The sequence below is a fragment of the Pezoporus flaviventris genome, unplaced genomic scaffold, assembly GCF_033815535.1.
Source record: "Pezoporus flaviventris isolate CSIRO_AGI_PZ_B2104156 unplaced genomic scaffold, CSIRO_AGI_Pfla_v1 ptg000029l, whole genome shotgun sequence".
NCBI lineage: Eukaryota > Metazoa > Chordata > Aves > Psittaciformes > Psittacidae > Pezoporus > Pezoporus flaviventris.
In genome coordinates this window covers 10,145,844-10,164,799 of record NW_026892577.1, presented here as the reverse complement: position 1 = coordinate 10,164,799, position 18,956 = coordinate 10,145,844, and the positions used below count along the sequence as shown (strand labels likewise).

The following is an 18,956-nucleotide window of genomic DNA, read 5'->3' as shown; positions in this document are numbered from 1 at the left end:
GCAACTATGCTTAGATTCACTTTGGATGGGGCTAAGATAATGATAGACTTCTGCAGAATACCAAAGAAAACAGAGTTGGCTCCAGTATATCTTCCTTGAGCTAAACGGACAGAGCATGAAAGGAATACCATCCTGGCAGAATTCCTGTTACATCACTAAAATACCACATCACTAAAATACCACATCACTTTATGGTGAATATTTGAGAAGCATAATATTGTAGTGTAGATGTGAGTTGCATGTAATCCCCTGTCATCCCCACCCAGCAGCTGGAAAGCTGTTGAGCCACCTTGATTTATGTGCCATCTTTGAAATCATTTTGGCCTGAATTTTAGATTAAAACAGTGAGCAGCCATTCCACTAATTCTTTTTATTGTTGACTTGCTTCCTCAAATGCCATCCTTAATGTCTCTCTCATTGGGTTAGAAAAACTGTGATAAATAATGTAGGAAAATATTTTAGTAAAATCTTAGGACAGGTTCACCTGAAATAAATCAAGGAGTTGCTTAAAAGAATGTAAAGTAGACCTATGAAAGGCAGCTGCTGTTGGTTACGCATTACAGACTGTGTTCTCAGTTCCAAACTGATTTTCTTCACAATGCGGGCATATCCTGTTGAGCCTTAATCTTATGGAGTAAAGGAACAATTCATCACAGCCAAACGAGTGGTGGCAAGTTCACAAATTCAGTCTCCTGCTTTAGATGCCTTTTCTCCTCTTTATCTCCCGTGTCTTGGTGCTCTTCACCTTATCTCCAGCGCTTGTGGCTGAAGGAGCACGGGTTTGTTGTCTTACCTGAGAGGCTTCCTTCCACCTTCAAGAGCTGTGGGGAAACTCAGCCTAACAGAGGGCAAGGTGGCCCGAAGAAACAAATGAAAACTTAAACGTTCACAATGAAAATGAAAAACAAAATGTTCACAAATGAAAACTTAAAAAAGTTGCTTTATAAAGGCAGTAATTAAAAATATTCATGGTGTAATTCCACAGAGCTGGATCTTCAAAGTCTCCATTTCTAAAATCTGACCCAGTAATATGATTTTTGAGAAAATTACTCTTGCCTTCTGTGGGTGGAAAGATGATGTTGGGTTGCTAGTTCACTTGAAAATCTTACATGTGTGAGTAATTGAAAACTCTGACGAACAAAGCCAGTTATTCTACATTTGTTCTTCAATAATAGTAATAATGAATTCAAACGTATCATCAGTACTGTCACTCTTTCAAACAAGGCAGTTTACTGTAATCTTTTGCTTTCCTGGAGATGCTGAGTCAGCATTTGAACTAATTCTTTTGGTCTCTTTGCATTATAGGCCTTTAAAGTAACGTCATCAAGATAAAATCTACTTAAATCCTTAGCAAAATGAAAAATCATACCCTCCCCCCCCCCCCCCCCCCCTCCCCCATTGTCTTAGTATTCTGCAAAAACTCCCATGGTTTGCATTCAGATATCTGCTATGCCCAGTTCTGGAATCACAGATGCTCTTCTGTCTGTTTGCTGCTGTGTCAGACAGTTTCAGCATGTCTTTGGGTGTTTTCAGTGATCTCCTGCCCATTTACATGGCTGTTGATCCGTACATGTTCTTGTTGAAGAGGCATGGGACCAGTATTCAGCTCTGCTCTGTGCCATTAGCTGAAATTGCCCCAAAGCAAAGTGGAGGTGCTGCTGGTGGCTTCAGAAGGTTGGAAATGGTCTCTCCAATTTAGGTTCTCTGATCCATGTCTGTTGTGACACTTTCCTAGGTTTAGGTGTGCCATACCTTTAAAGAGTCCCTTTCCAGCCAGACAATTGCTTCCCACTGAATTTGCTAACAGTCTTAACAGTTCTGGGGCAGCTTTTGTGCATCATTACATCTCATGGGACCTGACCCAATAAAAAGATAGTGGGAGAAGATTGTTTTTCTTGTGCCTTCAAATTGCTGCAGTATACTTCATTTTCTGCTGGAGAGATTGGAAGTTGATTTGTAATGGTGGCTGCTCCAACACAGTGTGTGAATTGGTCCCCCCATGTTACAAATATACACTGTCAGAGCATGAGTGCTCACACAGCATCCTGTGCTTGTAGGAAGTCAAGGTCGCTGGTACTGGTTGTGTTTACAAGCATGTTTATCCCATGGCTTTGCTCCCTGTGGAAGCATATGCACATTAGTGATTTTGGGGTTGTATAAATCCTGCTCGGTGAAGGATGCTGTCACCAATTGAGAAAGAAAGACCTTTTAGCTTTTTGTTAAGCTTCCCCCAGCCTCTGCTGCAATATAAATCAGAAAGCCTTGTGCTGAGCTTGAAAAATCTGACAGTGCCATCGACCAGCCGGCGTTTTGAGCTGCTGGAATTGCAAACTGCATGTGATATGAATGGCCTGAAGTAAAAGCAAGTCATTAAAATAGAATATTAATGATCTTAGTTGTTGGCACCACAAGAACCTTTTTAGATTTACGTCCTAAATAGTGAGCTAGAAGTAAACTAGAGGACCTGCTGATGGTAGTAAAAAAACCCAAAGGTAATATATGCAGCCCCAGTTCCTTTCATGACCCACACCCCCAAGATGCTGCTCTTCCTTTTCAGCTCATATGCTTTACTCGCAGCATGGTTTAGGTCCTTATGTAAGCACACTGGCCTCAGCTAACCTCCTCCTAATGTCCAAACACATTTCTGTTGTGCCTTCTAGTACTTTACCTTTGTCGGATTTAAAGTCTCGTGGTGTAGATGCCAAAATCTAGAAACTCCCCAAATTAAACTCAGTTTGTTCTAGGAATAGAGGGAGGCAGGATTAGAGGGAGGATTAGATCAGTAATATTTTTGGCTGCAATGATACAGAAACAAGGGGTTTGTTTCTGTTGGTGTTGTGTTTTGGTTACCTGAACATCAAAGTCATTTGAGTTCATCGCTGCTGACTACTATTTTTGTTGCTCATAAACAACTCTTGATGTTCCTGTTTTTATTTAGTGAATTAACCGTTGGTTAGTGGAAACAGCCTGTTGGACAGGTAGATTGATGGAGGAGACTGACGAGGTCACAGTTACTTTTCTGCATCCTTATGAAGGGCTCAAGAAATTGTCCCCCCTAGGATAGGAGAGGGAGGAATGTGGGGTGGGCACAAATGGTAGTAGCAGTGCAAAGCTACAGGAGACACTGAACAGGCCAGGCCAGATGTTTGTTGTTGCTATGGAGTCCCCAGGCTGGACTGTACATCTCTCTAAGAAGATCAGCCCGGATTCAGCAGCAGGCCAGCACCCAGACCCCACTGGTGCCAGAATCCAGGACCTCTCCTCTCCATCTGCTTACTGCTGCACTGAAGTTTGGAGAGGACCTGGAGCTTTGAATTTAGCAAACCCAAGGTTTGGCGCTCCCTCTGCTGGCTGCATTTTTGCTGGCTGGTTCCCTCTTTTTATCGCTGAAGGAATGCTGAAATCAGTAGGGACAATCTTGAGCAAACAGGGAAGTAATAAAATCAGCATGTCTCTTTTTTAGGGTCCTTGGACACTAAGTAAAAATCCTCACTGACCATGTTGTGGAGGTGCAAGTCAATAAGGAGATACATTTCTTACACTTCTTTTAAAAAGGTCATTACTTGCCTTGGGAAGTGGAGACACAGGGGAAATCACATGAATTTAAGTCACACTTCACTATCTTTTTGAATTTGGTGTGGAACCAGCACCAAGAATGACTTCAGTATTCTGTTTGCTTGCCTCAAATTTTATCTGAAATTTTTGTTCTGCAGTAGCCCGAATAGTGATAGGTCTCTCTGCAGACTCAATACTTCCTCCTCTCATTGTTGCCACCTCTTCTCTCAACGCTAGTTTGCTGCACTCCCTGAAGTGCTTCCTTGGTTTGTTTCTTAAACAAACCAGCCTGTTTCTCATCTCAAGGCACCAGCATTCCGATATTACAACCTTGTACTCAGGTTGGAGCCTCAGATGGATGTCAAAAAACACTTTGCTTTTGGGGGTTTTCTCTCTCTATTGTTATTTTTTCCATCTCTTCCTCTCCCACTTTGGATCCAGTAGACACTTCTGTAGTGTGTTAGCTTCCAGTTTTGGGAAGTAGCTTGTGTTTGTCCATTTACCAGGCTGAAATCAAATGGCCAACACTGAAAGCAGCCCAGTTAGTAGTGTGCATCTTACACCCGTGTGCACCATGGTTATTGTCAATCCCAGCCATATCCAGCCCAACTAGAAATCACTGGTGCACTCTTCATGGCAAGGGAATCATTGCTGATGTTCAAGGAGTTTCTAAAACTTTACCTCTCCACTCCTTAGTTTTGTTCTTGCTGCCTGCCTACACCTGGTAATAGTTTTCCCTAAATGTTCTCACTTCTCCTAATTCTTTCCAAGATTTCCACTTCAATAGCAGAGACCTGAGTTGAAAGGACCTTTTTTCTCAAGTTATTCCTGGCTCCCAACTGATTTCTTTTGCTGGTGAACCTAAAGTGAGTTCAGTTCAGTTGCATGTAAAGCTTCATCAGGTAGCAGCTTTCTAGAGCTATGCTCTCACTCTTAGAAGAAGCAGCAAAGTAAATTAAGTTTGACAGCATGCTTCTCACCAAGGTTTGACCAGAATGGTTTGGAGTGCCCACAGCAAATGATAGGCTGCTGGAGGTGGAAAATGTTAGCTCATTGCTTCTCTTCCATGCCATGGGGCAGCAGAGAATTATTGAGCCCTTTCTAGGAGCTTCATCTAGTCAAATTTTCAAAGGCACAAGTAACTGAGGTTCTGCTGTTTCCCTTGGGAAAGTATTCCTTACAAATACAATTCACTGTCAGGAAGTCATTCTGAAACTCTCCCTAATTCTGACTTTTTTTGGTGTCCTCCCACTAAAATGGGCTTTAACACAAAGAATCTATTTAAAGCACTGCTTCTTTATTTTCCTGTGAAGGCTGATGTGGTTTCTAGTTAATGTTTGTACAAGACTGTAAGCTCTCCGGTTTAAAGGCAAAGAATCACTATATTCACTGGTTGTGCTGATACTTTCACTTGTTTCCTTGAGGGTCTGGATGAGTTTCATGTGGCTGTATTAAACGGATGTTAGTTATTGGGTTCCCTTCCCAACTAGGTATTTAAAAAAAGGTGTGTTCTGCTGCTGAAAAGAGCAGGATTTAAAAAACCTAGTTTAAATCTAGATTATGTTTGTGCCCAAGGTTTGGGTTTCTTTTCATTCTATGAATGGTATTGTGTTGTGAACCCAAAGGCAGTCTACAGCAGTTAGTGGTGGTAAGAAAGCAGCAGTCTGATTTCCCTATTGAAAATAATCAAGGTGCAAAAGCAAACAGCATGAATGCAAATTTCTGCTAATAGAAGAGAGATTTGATGTCCTTGAACTGTGCTGCAGAAAAAAAATGTAGGGAAACACTTGTTACTTAGGTATAATTGCTTGCAAGCCAGTGCTATTCTAGAGGGAATTGTTTTTCGTGGTTAAATTATACAAGACATTTAAAAATAGATTGTTCTGCATAATGCATTGTTGAATCTGTAAATCTCACTGACAGACAAAATAGTTTACCTCTGTAGAAATCAGTCAGAACCAAAACAATCACTTAAGAATAAACTGGGAGAGTTCTCAGAAGCACACATCATTAGTTAGCAAATTCAAGGGCAGCTAAACACCTCCTGGGATTTTTCTCCACGTCATTGTAGGCATTTTAAACAGGTTATAGCTTAATGTTCCAGGGCACTCACCAACAGCAAATGGACTGAGATTACTGACTTTAGCAAAAACGGGCTAGCCTGGTTCTAGTTTTACCACAAAATGACTTAACAAGCATCTTCTGTTTTATAAAACAGTGCTTTGATTTAGCACTGATTTTTTGTTAATAAAAGGAAACTGAGGGCCTTTTGTGATATCTGATTCTTGCATCAGGAAAATAACATTTGCTAATCTTCCCAGATACTAAGCTCATAAACCTCCTCCTGCAGAGATAGAGGAATCTCTAGCTGCTTGCTCATGATATAAGCTTATATATGTTATGTGTAGGTTGTTACTTCCTGCTCAAAGCCCCTGAGTTATGCCTCTACTGCTGGACCACTTTCTTCCTGAGCTTTGGCTTTAAAGCTATGCCAGCAGTATTATAATTTCTGCAGTGCGGTCTGGCTAGTAGTATCATTTTGCCCACTTTTGGTCCTTGCTCTAAATGTACAAATGCCTAAGGGTCAAAGGAGGATATTTATTTTTTCCACATCTTTTTCAAGGAATGGTCAAACTACCCGAAGAGAATCAGTATTTTGAGCATTTCTTCCAGTGCTGTTCTGCATGGTCAGTCACATGGACTCGCAGGAGCTCATTTTAGATTCAGTGACTCATGCGGATTTCACTAAGCATCCTCATGTTTCTTAATTAGCTTAATAAATTAATCAGGAGTTGCTGTACTGAGCAAAATCCAAGCTGAGGGACAAGATATTGGGCAATGCGATGAGATTGGATTTGCTTTTAACAAAACTCCTTGGTCCTTTAGTTGCCCATGGATGTCACTGGAAGATCAGCATTTGTTACGACTTCTGTCTCAAGCCATGTACACGTATAAGCTCTGTGGGCTCTTGCTGACAGTTGCTGTAGATGGGAGAAGCTGAGGCAGAAAGCAAATGCTGCCTGCCTGAGGCCAGAGGGAGTTGTGGGTTAGAACACTGCCTACAGTTCTCTCTTGGTGCTGCTTATTACACATCATTTGGGTCATTTCTCCCTTCATCATCAGATGTGGCAGTGTTGCAGAACTGCCTGCTTGCTAAATATCATTGTATCAACACTTAAAGCGAGTGATTAAAGAAAGATAAATGTCATAGATGTAATGTACTTAGAGACTGTAGCCAGAAAATCAGTGAGGTATAGAAATTATTTATATCATTTCCATGCATGCTTGTTCCCCCTGTTTTATTTGTGTTCTGCTCTCAAAGCCCTAGGAATACCAATAGACAGTCCAGGTTTCCTTACCTGGATGTTTACTTTATTCAGGTTCATGTTGGGGTATGTATTGTGTGTCCTTAGTTAAAGCCTCTCTCAGTTGAATATTTGTATTGACAAATACCGGTGGCCTGATAAAGTCTTTGAATAAAGCTGTAGCCAATTTCTGTTTAAAACACTCAGGGGAGTCATTTTATTCACAGGCCACTTCTAAAGTTGGGCACATGCTGTGTTGTGCTCTTTTACGATGTATTAAGTCTTTGCACTCCTCTGGCTTTTCCTTTAGCCTTTTCTGCCTTGATTACTTCCATACGTGGGGGGTATTTTGCAGTTGTCGATGCAGCAGTCTGAGAGGGCAGCCAGTCTGGGAATGCATCTTCGGGACACCTCCATCACCAGTGCAGATGTTTATTCCAGTGTCTCATGATTTCTGGCAAATTATTGCATATGGATCAAAATTAACTTGCAAAGACCCAAGAAACATAATTTTTGGATCTGGTCTGTTTCATCAAGTGACTGCATGAGCGTTGGACCCATTGCAAAGGAAGAAGACTTAGGGAACAAAAGATGGCTTCTTTTTAAATGCAGCCTTATTAGATTGGCTTAAATTCATCTGAACCCCAGCAAAGTGATGGATTCCTGAAAGTTGGGAACAGGAAAAGTCAAGAGGGAAGAAAGGTTAATGTCAGCCTGTGTTTGGTTAATTTATCTATCTTCAACAGATAAATTCTTTGAAACAGATATTTTTAAGAGCTGAACATCGATTCTACCCACCAAGAAGTCCAGTGACATTTGAAACTATGACAAGTTTCAATGGCCTTGATACTTCGGGTGATACATAAAAAAAAACAAACTAAAAAGGAGAGATTATGGCAGAGGCAAAAAAAATGGTTTTAGCATTCTTTTTCATTGTAGAAAGTGTAAAATGTCCAATACCCATCCATAACTAGTTCCTTACCAGCTCACTTTGCATAAAAGAGCAGTAGGTGGTACAGATTTTGGTGATTTCCCTCACGCTACATACTGTTGGTCAGATCAGGGTGCTGTGGCTGCTCAAGCTGGGAGAGAGAGCATAATATATTTTAGTGATCCTAAAATCGTGGTGGAGACCAGCCTGTTGTAAAGGACATGCAACTGGTTTTGTGCATGAAAGTCATGCACAATTTCCCATGGTTTTGAAATCCCTCAGGTTCTTCCCCCGTCCCGTTTCCATCCATCTCTCCCATTGCTTGTAGATGTGACCAGGATGCCACTGTTAGAAAGACTGTCCTTTTCAGAATGTAAAATTTAATCATTTAGTTCAGCTCTGTCATAGGCAACACAGAAATGGAGGAGAAGGTGGCAGTGTATCGATTCTGATTATTGTTTATTGTTTTTTAATTCATCCCCTTGTACAGATCTGAGCACTCCTACCATTTACTAATGTGTGACAACGGTAATCCTCAGGAATTAGCAGGGGCAAATGAGCTGCTCTGGTTTGTGATATGAAAGGTTCTTGAAGGAGTCACGTTTTCCGACTTGAAAGCACATGTACTGTCTGAGCAGCCGCTGGGAATTAAATTACAATAGTTGGTTTTGTCCATGTGACCTTTCTTTGTGCTACCAAGTTCTTCTTGAACATTGTTATATTGAAAACATATTATTGGAGTAATATATTATAGGGGAACAAGACTGATAATAGTAGTTAAATCTTTCCTGTTTTTATGAAGCCACCTTCTTTGTTTTCATACTGTTCATTGAGCAGTGAAAAGAACTGGAAGTCTTGCAAGGAATGCAGAGAAATAAAACCTGGCACAGAGAGAGGCTTTGAGTGCAATATGAACGTTGATCCTTTAAAATCACAAATCATCTTTCTATTAATTCACTGTAGAATAAGGTCTCCTCAAGATAAGACTCAGCACTGCTGTGGAGTTGGTATTTAAAGTATGTCCATCTGCATCTAAACGAGTAGCTCCAAGACAATCAGATTATGCAGTAGTTACTTTGGTGAGAATATCGCCTAAGTGGAATGGAAACTTCATTTTGAGTCTAATATTAGACCCTGCTTTGGAAAATTCCTTTTAAATGATCACAAGCTGGGAATAGCAAAAGAATTTAACTTTCGACAGACAGCATTCACCAAGAATTTGTTTTTAACTGCTTATGTTGGGTCCCTGGGAAAGCAGATGTGAAAAACTTACCAAAGTGAATTGACTTGACCTGATGCAATGTTTATATCGGTAGTTGATAAGTTTTCCTCCCTCATCTAATTTGTTTGGGATATTTTCATTCTTTAAGCATGAGTAAGTCTGGGTTGGAATAGTTTGAATGCTTGTTAGTCTAATAATCTGAATCTTAAATCATGCAGACATTATTGCCTATAAAGGGGTCTAAGCAAAGTTGAACTATTTTGGTTATCTTTCACAGATGGGGAAAAGAATCGTTTATCATTTTTCAGACTAAGGAAGAAGAATGTGAGACAACGTTGCTTACCTTCCAATAATTTAGGAAGCATATTAGTATCTGCTGTATTTATACTTCAAAATACCGCTTGTATTTGGTGAATCCTTAGAATGCATGTTACATTTTATGCAGCTTTACAAAGGACTGTCTTTCAATGGCACTTAGGGAAGTCAACAACCAAATATACCAAAGCAGATTCATATTATTATTATTCCTGTGGCAGAAAAGACTTTAGGAACTGCAGAATACGCTGTGAATGATGCACAGCTCAGGGATCTTCAGAGCCACTGGTTTATCTCATCTTAGCTCTTCTCTTTGTTGATCAGACACGGTTACTTTGAATATTTTAATTTGTTCCTGAATAAGCCCCCACACTCCTACGGAGCATGGTTATATAAATTATTCCAGAGGGAGGGAGGAGAAAAAGACAAGCTCATAAATGGGGCTGACCTCTTCTTCCTAACTTTCCTCTGTCCTTGTGCTTCGTGGTTTCACCATTGTTGCTGTTGTTTCCAAGCTTGAGGAGAACATCCACAGGAACTCACTGCAAAGGAGGGCTCCAGCCTGGGCTTCCTCTGCCAGTGCGTGAGACAAGAAGTGGAGCAACTGTCAACAAGATAATATAATGAATTCAATGCCAGGGCAACGGTTTCACTGTGAAAGACATTAGAAAGAGAACACTGATCTCTTTAATGTTTCTCCTTTAGTGCGTTAGGTGGATTTATGTGACCCAGGAATGCATTTCTCGGACAGAAATCAGATTATGATTTTAAGCATCTGTTAAACTTTGCCTGTTCTTTCATGAAGCCTGACACCAACCTTTTTGTCTTTTTATTTATAGCCGTCTGTCTATAACTGCTGTAATTTCTGATCTTTCAGGATTTTCTAAATTGTCTAAATTGCTGCTCTGTCTCCTTGCAGGCAAGTCTCACCTGGCTATAGTGCAGAGAGTAAACAATGAAGGAGAAGGGGATCCTTTTTATGAAGTCCTGGGAATTGTCACTTTAGAAGATGTGATTGAAGAGATCATCAAGTCTGAAATTCTGGATGAAACAGATCTATACAGTGAGTAGAAATATTTGCACTTTCTAGACAAGGGGGAGGACTCCATCCAGCAGCAGTTGTGTCTAATAGCTGTGTTTTGAGAGATGTTAAGTTGCTGATTTAAAATCTCAATGGTCAAAATGACCTGCAGATCCCTCAGATGGCCAAAGTAATTTTTGTTTTTGCAGCATGGGCACTTCACCCCTTTATGCTGTATTAATTCAGAAACATTCCAAGGGGAATAGAGTCCTTTTAGAGTGTCTCTCTGTCACTCATTCAGAAAACCTGAGAATGGAAGGTTGTCTTCAGGGCTGAAAACCATCGTGTCCTAAGTGATTATCCCTCAGTACAACTCCTTCCTTACTTTCTGTTAACGTCTGTTGAGGGAAATGATGCTGCAGTCCAACCGTTACCTGGGACTTGAGAGATCTGGTCTCTCTTTTTTCCCAGTTTAGAGTTTGTCTGGTCTTTGGCCAGTTACCTAAAGTGTCTTTGTTTCTCTTACCATCTGCACAATCTGCCCTGTGCATATGGGACTTCGTTTCTGTCATTTTTTATCTGTCTTAACTGTGCTTTCATCACATGCTGGCAGATGCTATTTTTTACTGTGTGTTTGCATGTAGCACAAGGATGTCTCTAGTTCTGTTGTAGTAGAAATAATTTAAAATATCTTTAAGACTGCTCAGCTGTCCTTTGCTTTCTTTTTCTTTCCTCTTGAAAGGGATCTGAATGTTTCTAAAGCATCTTTTTTCAGGCTAATGCAAGCATCTTCTATACTCTATCTAAGTCAGATGCAAATGAGCACTTTTTACTGTGGGGTAGACATACGCTTCTACTTTTCCTACTATATTCTTATTGCCTGAACTACTTTCTGTAGCTGGTCAGCATTTTACCAGTATTTATGTGCCCAAAGGTTCATGTAAATCACTGTTGTGTTTTACAATATGCTAAGCAGTCTAATTACTATGCGAATCACAGAAGTCTACTTAGTATCAATTTCTTTTCATACCTTCCCAAATGTTTGGCTAATCAGTTACAGCATAATGCTTTTACTGGGTGAATTCAGACTTTCTTTTATACTCTATAAAGATCCCATCTTTGTATTATCACCTTTGAGGTATTTCCCTGTTTCTGTGAGTGAAAAAACATTGCATATGCTTTTTCAGTGTTTTTTTTCCCCCCTTGTTTGTTAAGAGAAATCATGTAGATCATGCGGAGTTGTTCTTCAGGATGAAGAAAAGCTTTGACCATCAATAACATGTTAGAGGGCAAGGAAATGAGAATTTAATTCTGAAGACTTCATACATTTACAAAATAGAGCTGGTGAACATGAGTTCATTTGAAAATCTCCTTCCTGAGAAGGGTTTAGTATTGAAAAGTTCTGGTTCAGAACAGGCAGGAAACTTCCCTTCCTAGGCTTCCTGAAGGATGCAGGATGTTCTGGGGGGTGAATCCTCTTACATACCATGAAGATGAACTTTTAAGTTTCTTTATGAAGCACTGCAGTTCATTCCACTGTTTAGATTGAAGGAAATTGTAGCAGTAACAGAGAGAGCAGAAATCCAGAGAAACCATGAGGATCATAGAAAATGTGGTAGATTTTGGATTTGGGCAGATTGATGTGTTGTAATCACTTACAATTGGTGTAGTGATGGGAACATGCTTTGGGTTTACTGAAGGTACCTAATTGTCCATGGTATGTTAAGGCAGCTCATTTTTTATGTTGCTATCAGTGTGTCAGTGCAAGTAACCCCATGTAGTACTAAACTTCTCTGATGCTGTTCATTGGGAGACCAAGCTGGCTTACTCAACTCATACGAAGCCAACATGAAACGTTTGGACTGATTTGCTCTGTGCTAGGTCTTTACTTAAAAGTAGACTTTGTGAAATATTTTGGCTGCATCATTACACCTTTGTTCTGCAGTTTAAAAAATGTCTTGTTTTGCTTTGATGGAAACTTGAAATTTGATGAAATGGCTGACCTTGGTGTTGGAGCTGTTTCTTTCTGCTGTTTCCATGAAAATCCATTTTAACTGTTTTAGGGTAGAAGCAACTATGTATTTACAGTTACTGCTCAAAGCTGCTCTCACTGCTGAAACTCTGCACCTGAATTTCTTAGGGATTGAGTGCCCATTAGACATATTTCTTCAGAAAATTGCCCTCGTCTGCTGTGTCTTATGGCTAGCAGAAATATTGGGAGCAAGGAGAAGATGGGAGCAAGGCAAATTGTTAAATATGTCTCAACTACCAACATCTGGATAAACTGAGTACTTCTGAGCAGGAGATGTTTTACTGGGGATGCTGATAGGGTGGAGGGAAGAGGTTTCTGTCATGACACGGGTAGGCTCTGGTTACATCTCAGCCAGTGTCATGGTGAAAAGCTGTCAGTGCATTTGGATCTTAGTACTGGAAACTTGGAGCATATTTTCATGGTTGATGCACTACAGGAATTTGTCCCGTAGTGGTCCTAGCCATGGTGGGAGAGCATTTCTCAACCTTTTTAGAGGCTCAAGAGAGAAAGCTGTGTGTCTGCTTGAAGAACATGGAGTTCAGCATTCTGACCTGGGTTTCACTGTTGACCTGTCTTATTTAGCCCTTTATAATTGAAGACAAATTTAATCATCCTCTTGGTACAACTGGAATGCTTCTGGTTTTCACACATACGGATTCAGAGATGGTTTGCCCCACTGGGATTTTTCTACAAATGAAATACGTTAAACACACCCTGTGCACATGTTCTGGATGTCATGTATGGTGTGGTTGTAAGCATCAGCTTACCCCGCATTTTTACATACTCGCTGCTGTGCTATTCAGCAGTCTGCCAGCAAATACGACCCCTGGCAAGCACATGCTGCAGGGACATTCAGTGCCAGGCCATGGGGCAAATATATTACAGGGCTGCACTGCTGCAGCTCCAGTAGCTTTCACCTAATGATTTGTTCTGTCCTTGGCAAGTCACTTCCCTGAGGGGAACACCACATTTTACCCAAACATTCCTATTTCCAAACAGCTGTCAAACCAGGTATGTTAAATGTATGTGCTAATAAACTCTGTATTACTTCTCCTGTTTAAACTACAGAGCTAAGCGAATAAAAATTGTTTTCCCTAATGTTTATCCATTGTCATCCAGCAAAAGTGTAGCAACATAGAAGAGATTGTGCAACCCTTATTTGCCTGGCAAGACCTACAGATATTGGCATGGTGTACATCAGTATCCTGCGCCAGAAGAGCAGAGCCTTGTGTAGCTGGAATCTGATCTTTAGATATACCAAAGTGATTGCCACCCAACAGAAATTAATGGTTTTACCTTCTTGGCTGTTAGGACTGGACTTGCATGAGTAGGCTGCAGAAGCTGTATCTTTACATGAAGCTATTTTAGGCTGTTTAAGGGGTTCAGGTTTAGTCCCACTGTCTGTCTGTCAGTTGCCAAAACATGTTTGATACACAAGCAACCTGGTTTTCCCAGCTAGAGACAGAAAGAACTGGCAAAACTAACTTAGTTAATTCCTAAACCTTTCTTTTAAAATGAAACAAACTCACAGGCTTACAAAGACCTGTACATTGTGTGGGACATAGGCTGTGTGCATCGCTGGGAGGATGAGGGAGAGGGGGGTGAGGGGTATGTGATCACTGAGACTCTGGCATCCACCTCTGTCTGCCTTGGGCTGGGCATCCTAGTACTGAGTATGGGCACGGGGTCAGTAAGTCTAGTCCTCTGGGAACTGTACTTTCTTTTCTGAGGTTTGAACTCCCTGTTCTGTAGCTGTCTCCAATCCAAGCTGGCTCCTTCAGGGAGATCCATGCAGTCATTTGTGGTGTTCTGCATCAGGAATGGAAATTCAGGAATATTACAGGAGAGATCACAACCTTTCTTGTGTTTGGACCTCTGCTCTTCCTCAGCCCAGGAGCTCACAGTCAGCCTCGCTGCCTTTGATTCAAATTGGAAGTCTAAATATTCCCAGAACCTACTTAAAATAAATGCAATATTTGTTAATATCACACCAAAAGTTATACTGAGGGTATCCCCCATCCATCACATTGTTGATGTTGTAGAACCAAACTGCGTCACAGCACTGTGAGCAAAGATTGCTTCAGCGGGCCAAGATAATTTCAGTGCCCAGGTCTCCATCTCACCTACTGTAGAAAGGACAGACAGGAAATATCTGGTCCAGATTCAGTTACTTCTGTCAGCGTCCAGCCTTTGGTTCCTGTGACTTAAATGAAGCTCAAAAGTTGTTTGGATAATGGGGAATAATTAAGACCATCCCTTACAAAAATAAGCCAAGATAGTGGCTTTAAGCCATATGGCTCTGCTCTCACTGTGAGACATTTTTCTTGGGGGAAGGTTTCTGAAGAAGCAGCCGAGGCAGCAGCAGCAGGAGTTGAATCCACCCATCATTTGAGAGCCTGGGTCTCTTACCTTCATGGCTGATGCCGACAAAGATTTAAGGCATCCTCCCATGGTGTGATGCAAGCCTTGTTTTGAGGTACAACAAGTGCAGTGTGAAGCCTGCAGTGGTACAGCTCGTCCCCAGAGAAATAAAAGAGATGCTTTACTGCCCCTCTGAAGAGACATTTCCCTGTCTCAGGGCTAAAACTCGTACCTGTGGTGACTTTTGCCTCCCTAAAGAGATCAGTGCTGATGCTCCTTGTTGAGAAAGCATCTGAGCCACAGCATTGTAAAAAACAGCATTCTCTGAGCTTTTCAGAAAAAAACCACAGTTTCTATTCTTTTTACCTCTTACGAGAGGTAGGACCTAGGGAGAGCTTCTGGGGGGGCTTTTCTCCTATTCACCTTCTATTGCTTTGGTATCCATCTTTTACTGCAAGTCTGTCTCACACTATATTCCTAAGGCAGGGGTTGTTTTTAGCCTGTAACCACTCCCTTGGGTGGTTTCTATTCCCACTTTTGGAAGAAAAACTGTGGTCCCCGATGTAGTTCAGGTCCTGGGTAAACTACTACTAGGGTAAGAGGCTTCTGGTTTTAAAGAAGAAAAAGAGCACGGGTCATCATCATTGTTTTCCATGTGCTTGGGTATAATTATCTAAAATTTTCTGGTTTGCTCTGCTCACACAATGAGCTTTAGCTATCTAGAGTAAATGTGTTACTATCAGTACAGTATTGCTGTTGATTCTGTGATAGTGGGGTCTTGTCTGTAGGAAGCTGAGGATCTAAATGTATTCATATGTAAAAGGCTAGGTGACTTGGGAAAATGAAGAAATCTGTTAATTACCTGTATTGTGGTTGGGTTTCCTGCAATATACAGTGGAACTTACAGCTTTCTGACAGCATTCTGCTGCTTATTCCCATGCTACTTTACGCACTGTGTCAGCAAAGAGCAAGACCCTGCCATCTGAGCAGAGAACTCTTCTCCCTGAAATTGATGTGAGCCATACCCCACCATGCTTATAGCTTGCTGCTTATCTCATTTCCTAGGCATGATGGCAGATGAGCTCAGTGGGTAGATGGTAATAGGCTGAGGTTAGAGGTTATAGAGCAGTAGAGATTGTCTGTACCTCTTCAACATCATCTTTCATTTTGTCTTTCACAAATGGGGATTCCCCACCACAAACCCTGCTTTAGGACACAAACACACCAAGTGGTGTGTTTAGCTGAATAATGAACAGGAGGCAGGACCACTAGCAGGCAGATTCCCGTATTTGAACTCCTGAAGCTACTCTGTACTTGATTCTGGCTTCAGTGCCTGTAAAACATCCAGTGATTCCCCCCTCTGGGCTGTACACCTTGCCAGCCTTGGCTGAACAAAAGAAACTTCATACGCTAGACATTGGGAGTTACTTGGACCAAAGGCATGCGGATTTTGCCAAAGCTGTGAAGAGTCAGTGCAGCCACGGTACAGCATAAGTCATTGTGTATTTATTCTGTGTACTTGCTGGGAATTTTCCTATGAATGTATATGAAAAGAATACCTATCAGAGATATTCTTGTAGAGCAACACCTTTTGATCATTAGTAACACTGAGCAGGACTCCTCCTCCCCACCTAGAAACATGCATGCACCTTATGCACATATGCAGACATATGCGGAGCTGTTCTGCAGTGTTTGCAAGCAGAGACTTTCTTCCCATTGAAATAATGAAGGCCGTGGGTGACCAGCTCTGCAGGACAGAGGCTCACATCCAGATGAACCCACAGCACAGCTGGCTCATTGTTAATGGCTTCTGCTGAGTGCCAGTGAGCAGGGCCTAGCAGAGGGGTCTGTGTGCACCCTGTGCTCTGGGTGGCCATCCTGACTGACTCCACCCAGCACGGTTCGTGTTGGACCCCGTTCTAACAGAAATCGCTTCCTTCCTTTCTTTTCCCAACCTCCCTTTCCCAGCTGATAACAAGACGAAAAAGAAGGTAGCTCATCGGGACAGGAAGCAGGACTTCTCTGCCTTCAAGCAGACAGACAGCGAGATGAAGGTTAAAATATCACCGCAGCTCCTCCTGGCAATGCACCGGTTCCTGGCAACAGGCAAGTGTGGGTTATCTCTTGTTGCAATTTTGCCAAAGCCTCGGAGGAAGTTTGTCAGCAAAGGCCGGTGAGGTGGGTGGGACAGTGCAGGCGGGAAGGGAGGCTGGATTGTGGGGTGACAAATAATGCCACTGTTGTGTTTTTCTTTTTAAATTCTCTCCTCTCCTGTGTTCAGTGTCGGCATGAACCCTCTGAGACATTTACCAGGGGTGGACCAGTAACTTTAAATTGGTCTGAAAGGTAAGGATGAATGCCAAGTGCCGCACTGCATGTCTAGAGTCCGTCAGATTAACGACTAGCAAGTACACCCCATTAGGAAGAGCTCAGGGAACAAACCAAAGAGGACTCGATACCACTGCCCAGCTGACTGTAATTGCACTCTGGCGCCTTCTCCAGAAAGAGATGCTGGACTTTTTTTGCAGGAAGGTCTAAACCTGTTCCATGAGACTTTTTGACTCCAAGTGAAAAACTCTCCTGACACATTTAATGCAGACTGCGCAGGTGGTTGAACTGTGCTTTAAAAATGGATTTCTGGCTGGCATGTGTGACCTCCGTTGATGACTTCAGGTTTCAGAGGAGAGTTGTCTACATCCCAGAACACCTTGATGTTTCAGCCCTTGGGTGAGCAGTCTGGCAGAGAGGCCAGGGCCTTGAATGGTTTCTTACAGCTGATACTGCCTTTCGTCGTAAAGTTGGTCCCTTCACCTCAGAGATGAGACCTGTTAAGAGGAGAGCTTTGTGGAAAACATACCTTCCTATTGCTCGTGCTGTCTCTCTTTGACATATAAAGACTTCTCACATGCAGGCCTTTCAGATGGGCATTTTTCACTGCGGTGTTCAACATATGTTCATGGGTTGAAAATGATAAAGTTGTTCCGTCTCAAGTGTGCCAGCTCCAGTTGGAAATTAATACTTCCCCTGCTCTAAGATGCAGTAACTGCCTGTCTAGATGCTCCTAGTCTGCCTTCATTCTTTTTTTTTTTGCCTCTGTGACTAGAAGGAAACACATGTGTTTGGTTATCACATCTCAGCTGAGGGGCAGTAATTCCTTTAAAGGCTTGGACTCCTACGGCTCATGTGCACATGAGCATGTCCTTGGTGAAAGGAAGCAGTTCAACAGGAAGATGTGGATTTACCAGCAAGCAAGGCATTGTTCATGTAGTGGTACAAGACTTGATGGAGTTCCCTAAACCTGCTCAACAGACATAGTCTTAACAGTGCTGCTTCTCTACTTGTTTTGTGAATGAAAATGTTGTGTAGCTTAAATCCAGGTCTGTCTGTGAAGCCACTGCTAAATAAAATGAAAGCTACAGTTTTGGTTTCTCTGTTCTAAATTGAGAATAGTATGTTTGGCAGAAGAAAGGTACTGTGTCATTAATGGGCCTGTTCTTAAACGAAGTGTTAGGAAAGCTTATCAATTTGCATGTGTAAATCTCGACGTCCCTGGCTTAACTTTCCTATACAAGGATGAGCTTTTCTGCTTCAAACAGCTCCTGTTGGGAACACTGAAGGACAAGTGGATAGGGAATGTGTTCTGTGTGTCAGGCATGAATCCCACATGGTTTGAACTGACCTGCACTGTCTCTCACTTTGAGTAACTCTTCCCATATGAACTGTGGCAGCCCTAGCTGTGCCTTTGATTTATGTAGAGCATCTATGTAGAGCAACTTCTAAGCCCCAAATGGTGATTTGGTTGTTTTGTTTTGTTTTTTCGAAGTGCAATAAATGTAATAACTAATACCTTTCAAGGAAGGAAAAAACAAATTCAAAGGTTCTCTTTGCCCCAACTGTAAAGCTTTTCCATTTATACAACTCTCCAGTAAGCCTATACAACTGTGATTCTGAACTCTCAAGAGGGCAAGTCTGCCTTTTTCTTTTCCCTTTCAGATGAAGACATGGTTTTTGGTTGTTTCAAAAAATACTTAAGTAATGAAGTTGGGGTGTTTCTGGTTTTTTTTTTTCCCCTCTTACAAATCTAACAGTCTCAAAAGACAGGAAGCCTGCAATTCCATAATGGATCTTTCTGCATCTGTGTGTCTTTTTTAGGCAAATGCTTATTAACAAGTATTGCTAACTTCTTGCCACACATATGAAGTTTAATGCCAAAT

The 18,956-nt window shown here is 41.6% G+C and overlaps 1 protein-coding gene across 6 annotated transcripts in view; it reads left to right on the top strand.

Moving 5' to 3' along the window:
* The window catches only part of CNNM2 (cyclin and CBS domain divalent metal cation transport mediator 2), a 124,350-nt gene that overhangs the window by 85,176 nt on the left and 20,218 nt on the right, over positions 1–18,956 (top strand). For 4 of the 6 annotated variants that reach the window (XM_061458856.1, XM_061458855.1, XM_061458858.1 and 1 more), the window contains exons 2-3: positions 10,248–10,391; positions 16,711–16,848. In XM_061458856.1, the coding sequence (XP_061314840.1) occupies positions 10,248–10,391; positions 16,711–16,848 (282 nt within the window). Of the gene's footprint in view, positions 1–10,247; positions 10,392–16,710; positions 16,849–17,023; positions 17,089–18,956 lie in introns of those variants that run through there. The other 2 variants (XR_009744353.1, XR_009744354.1) reach the window with 2 other exon arrangements.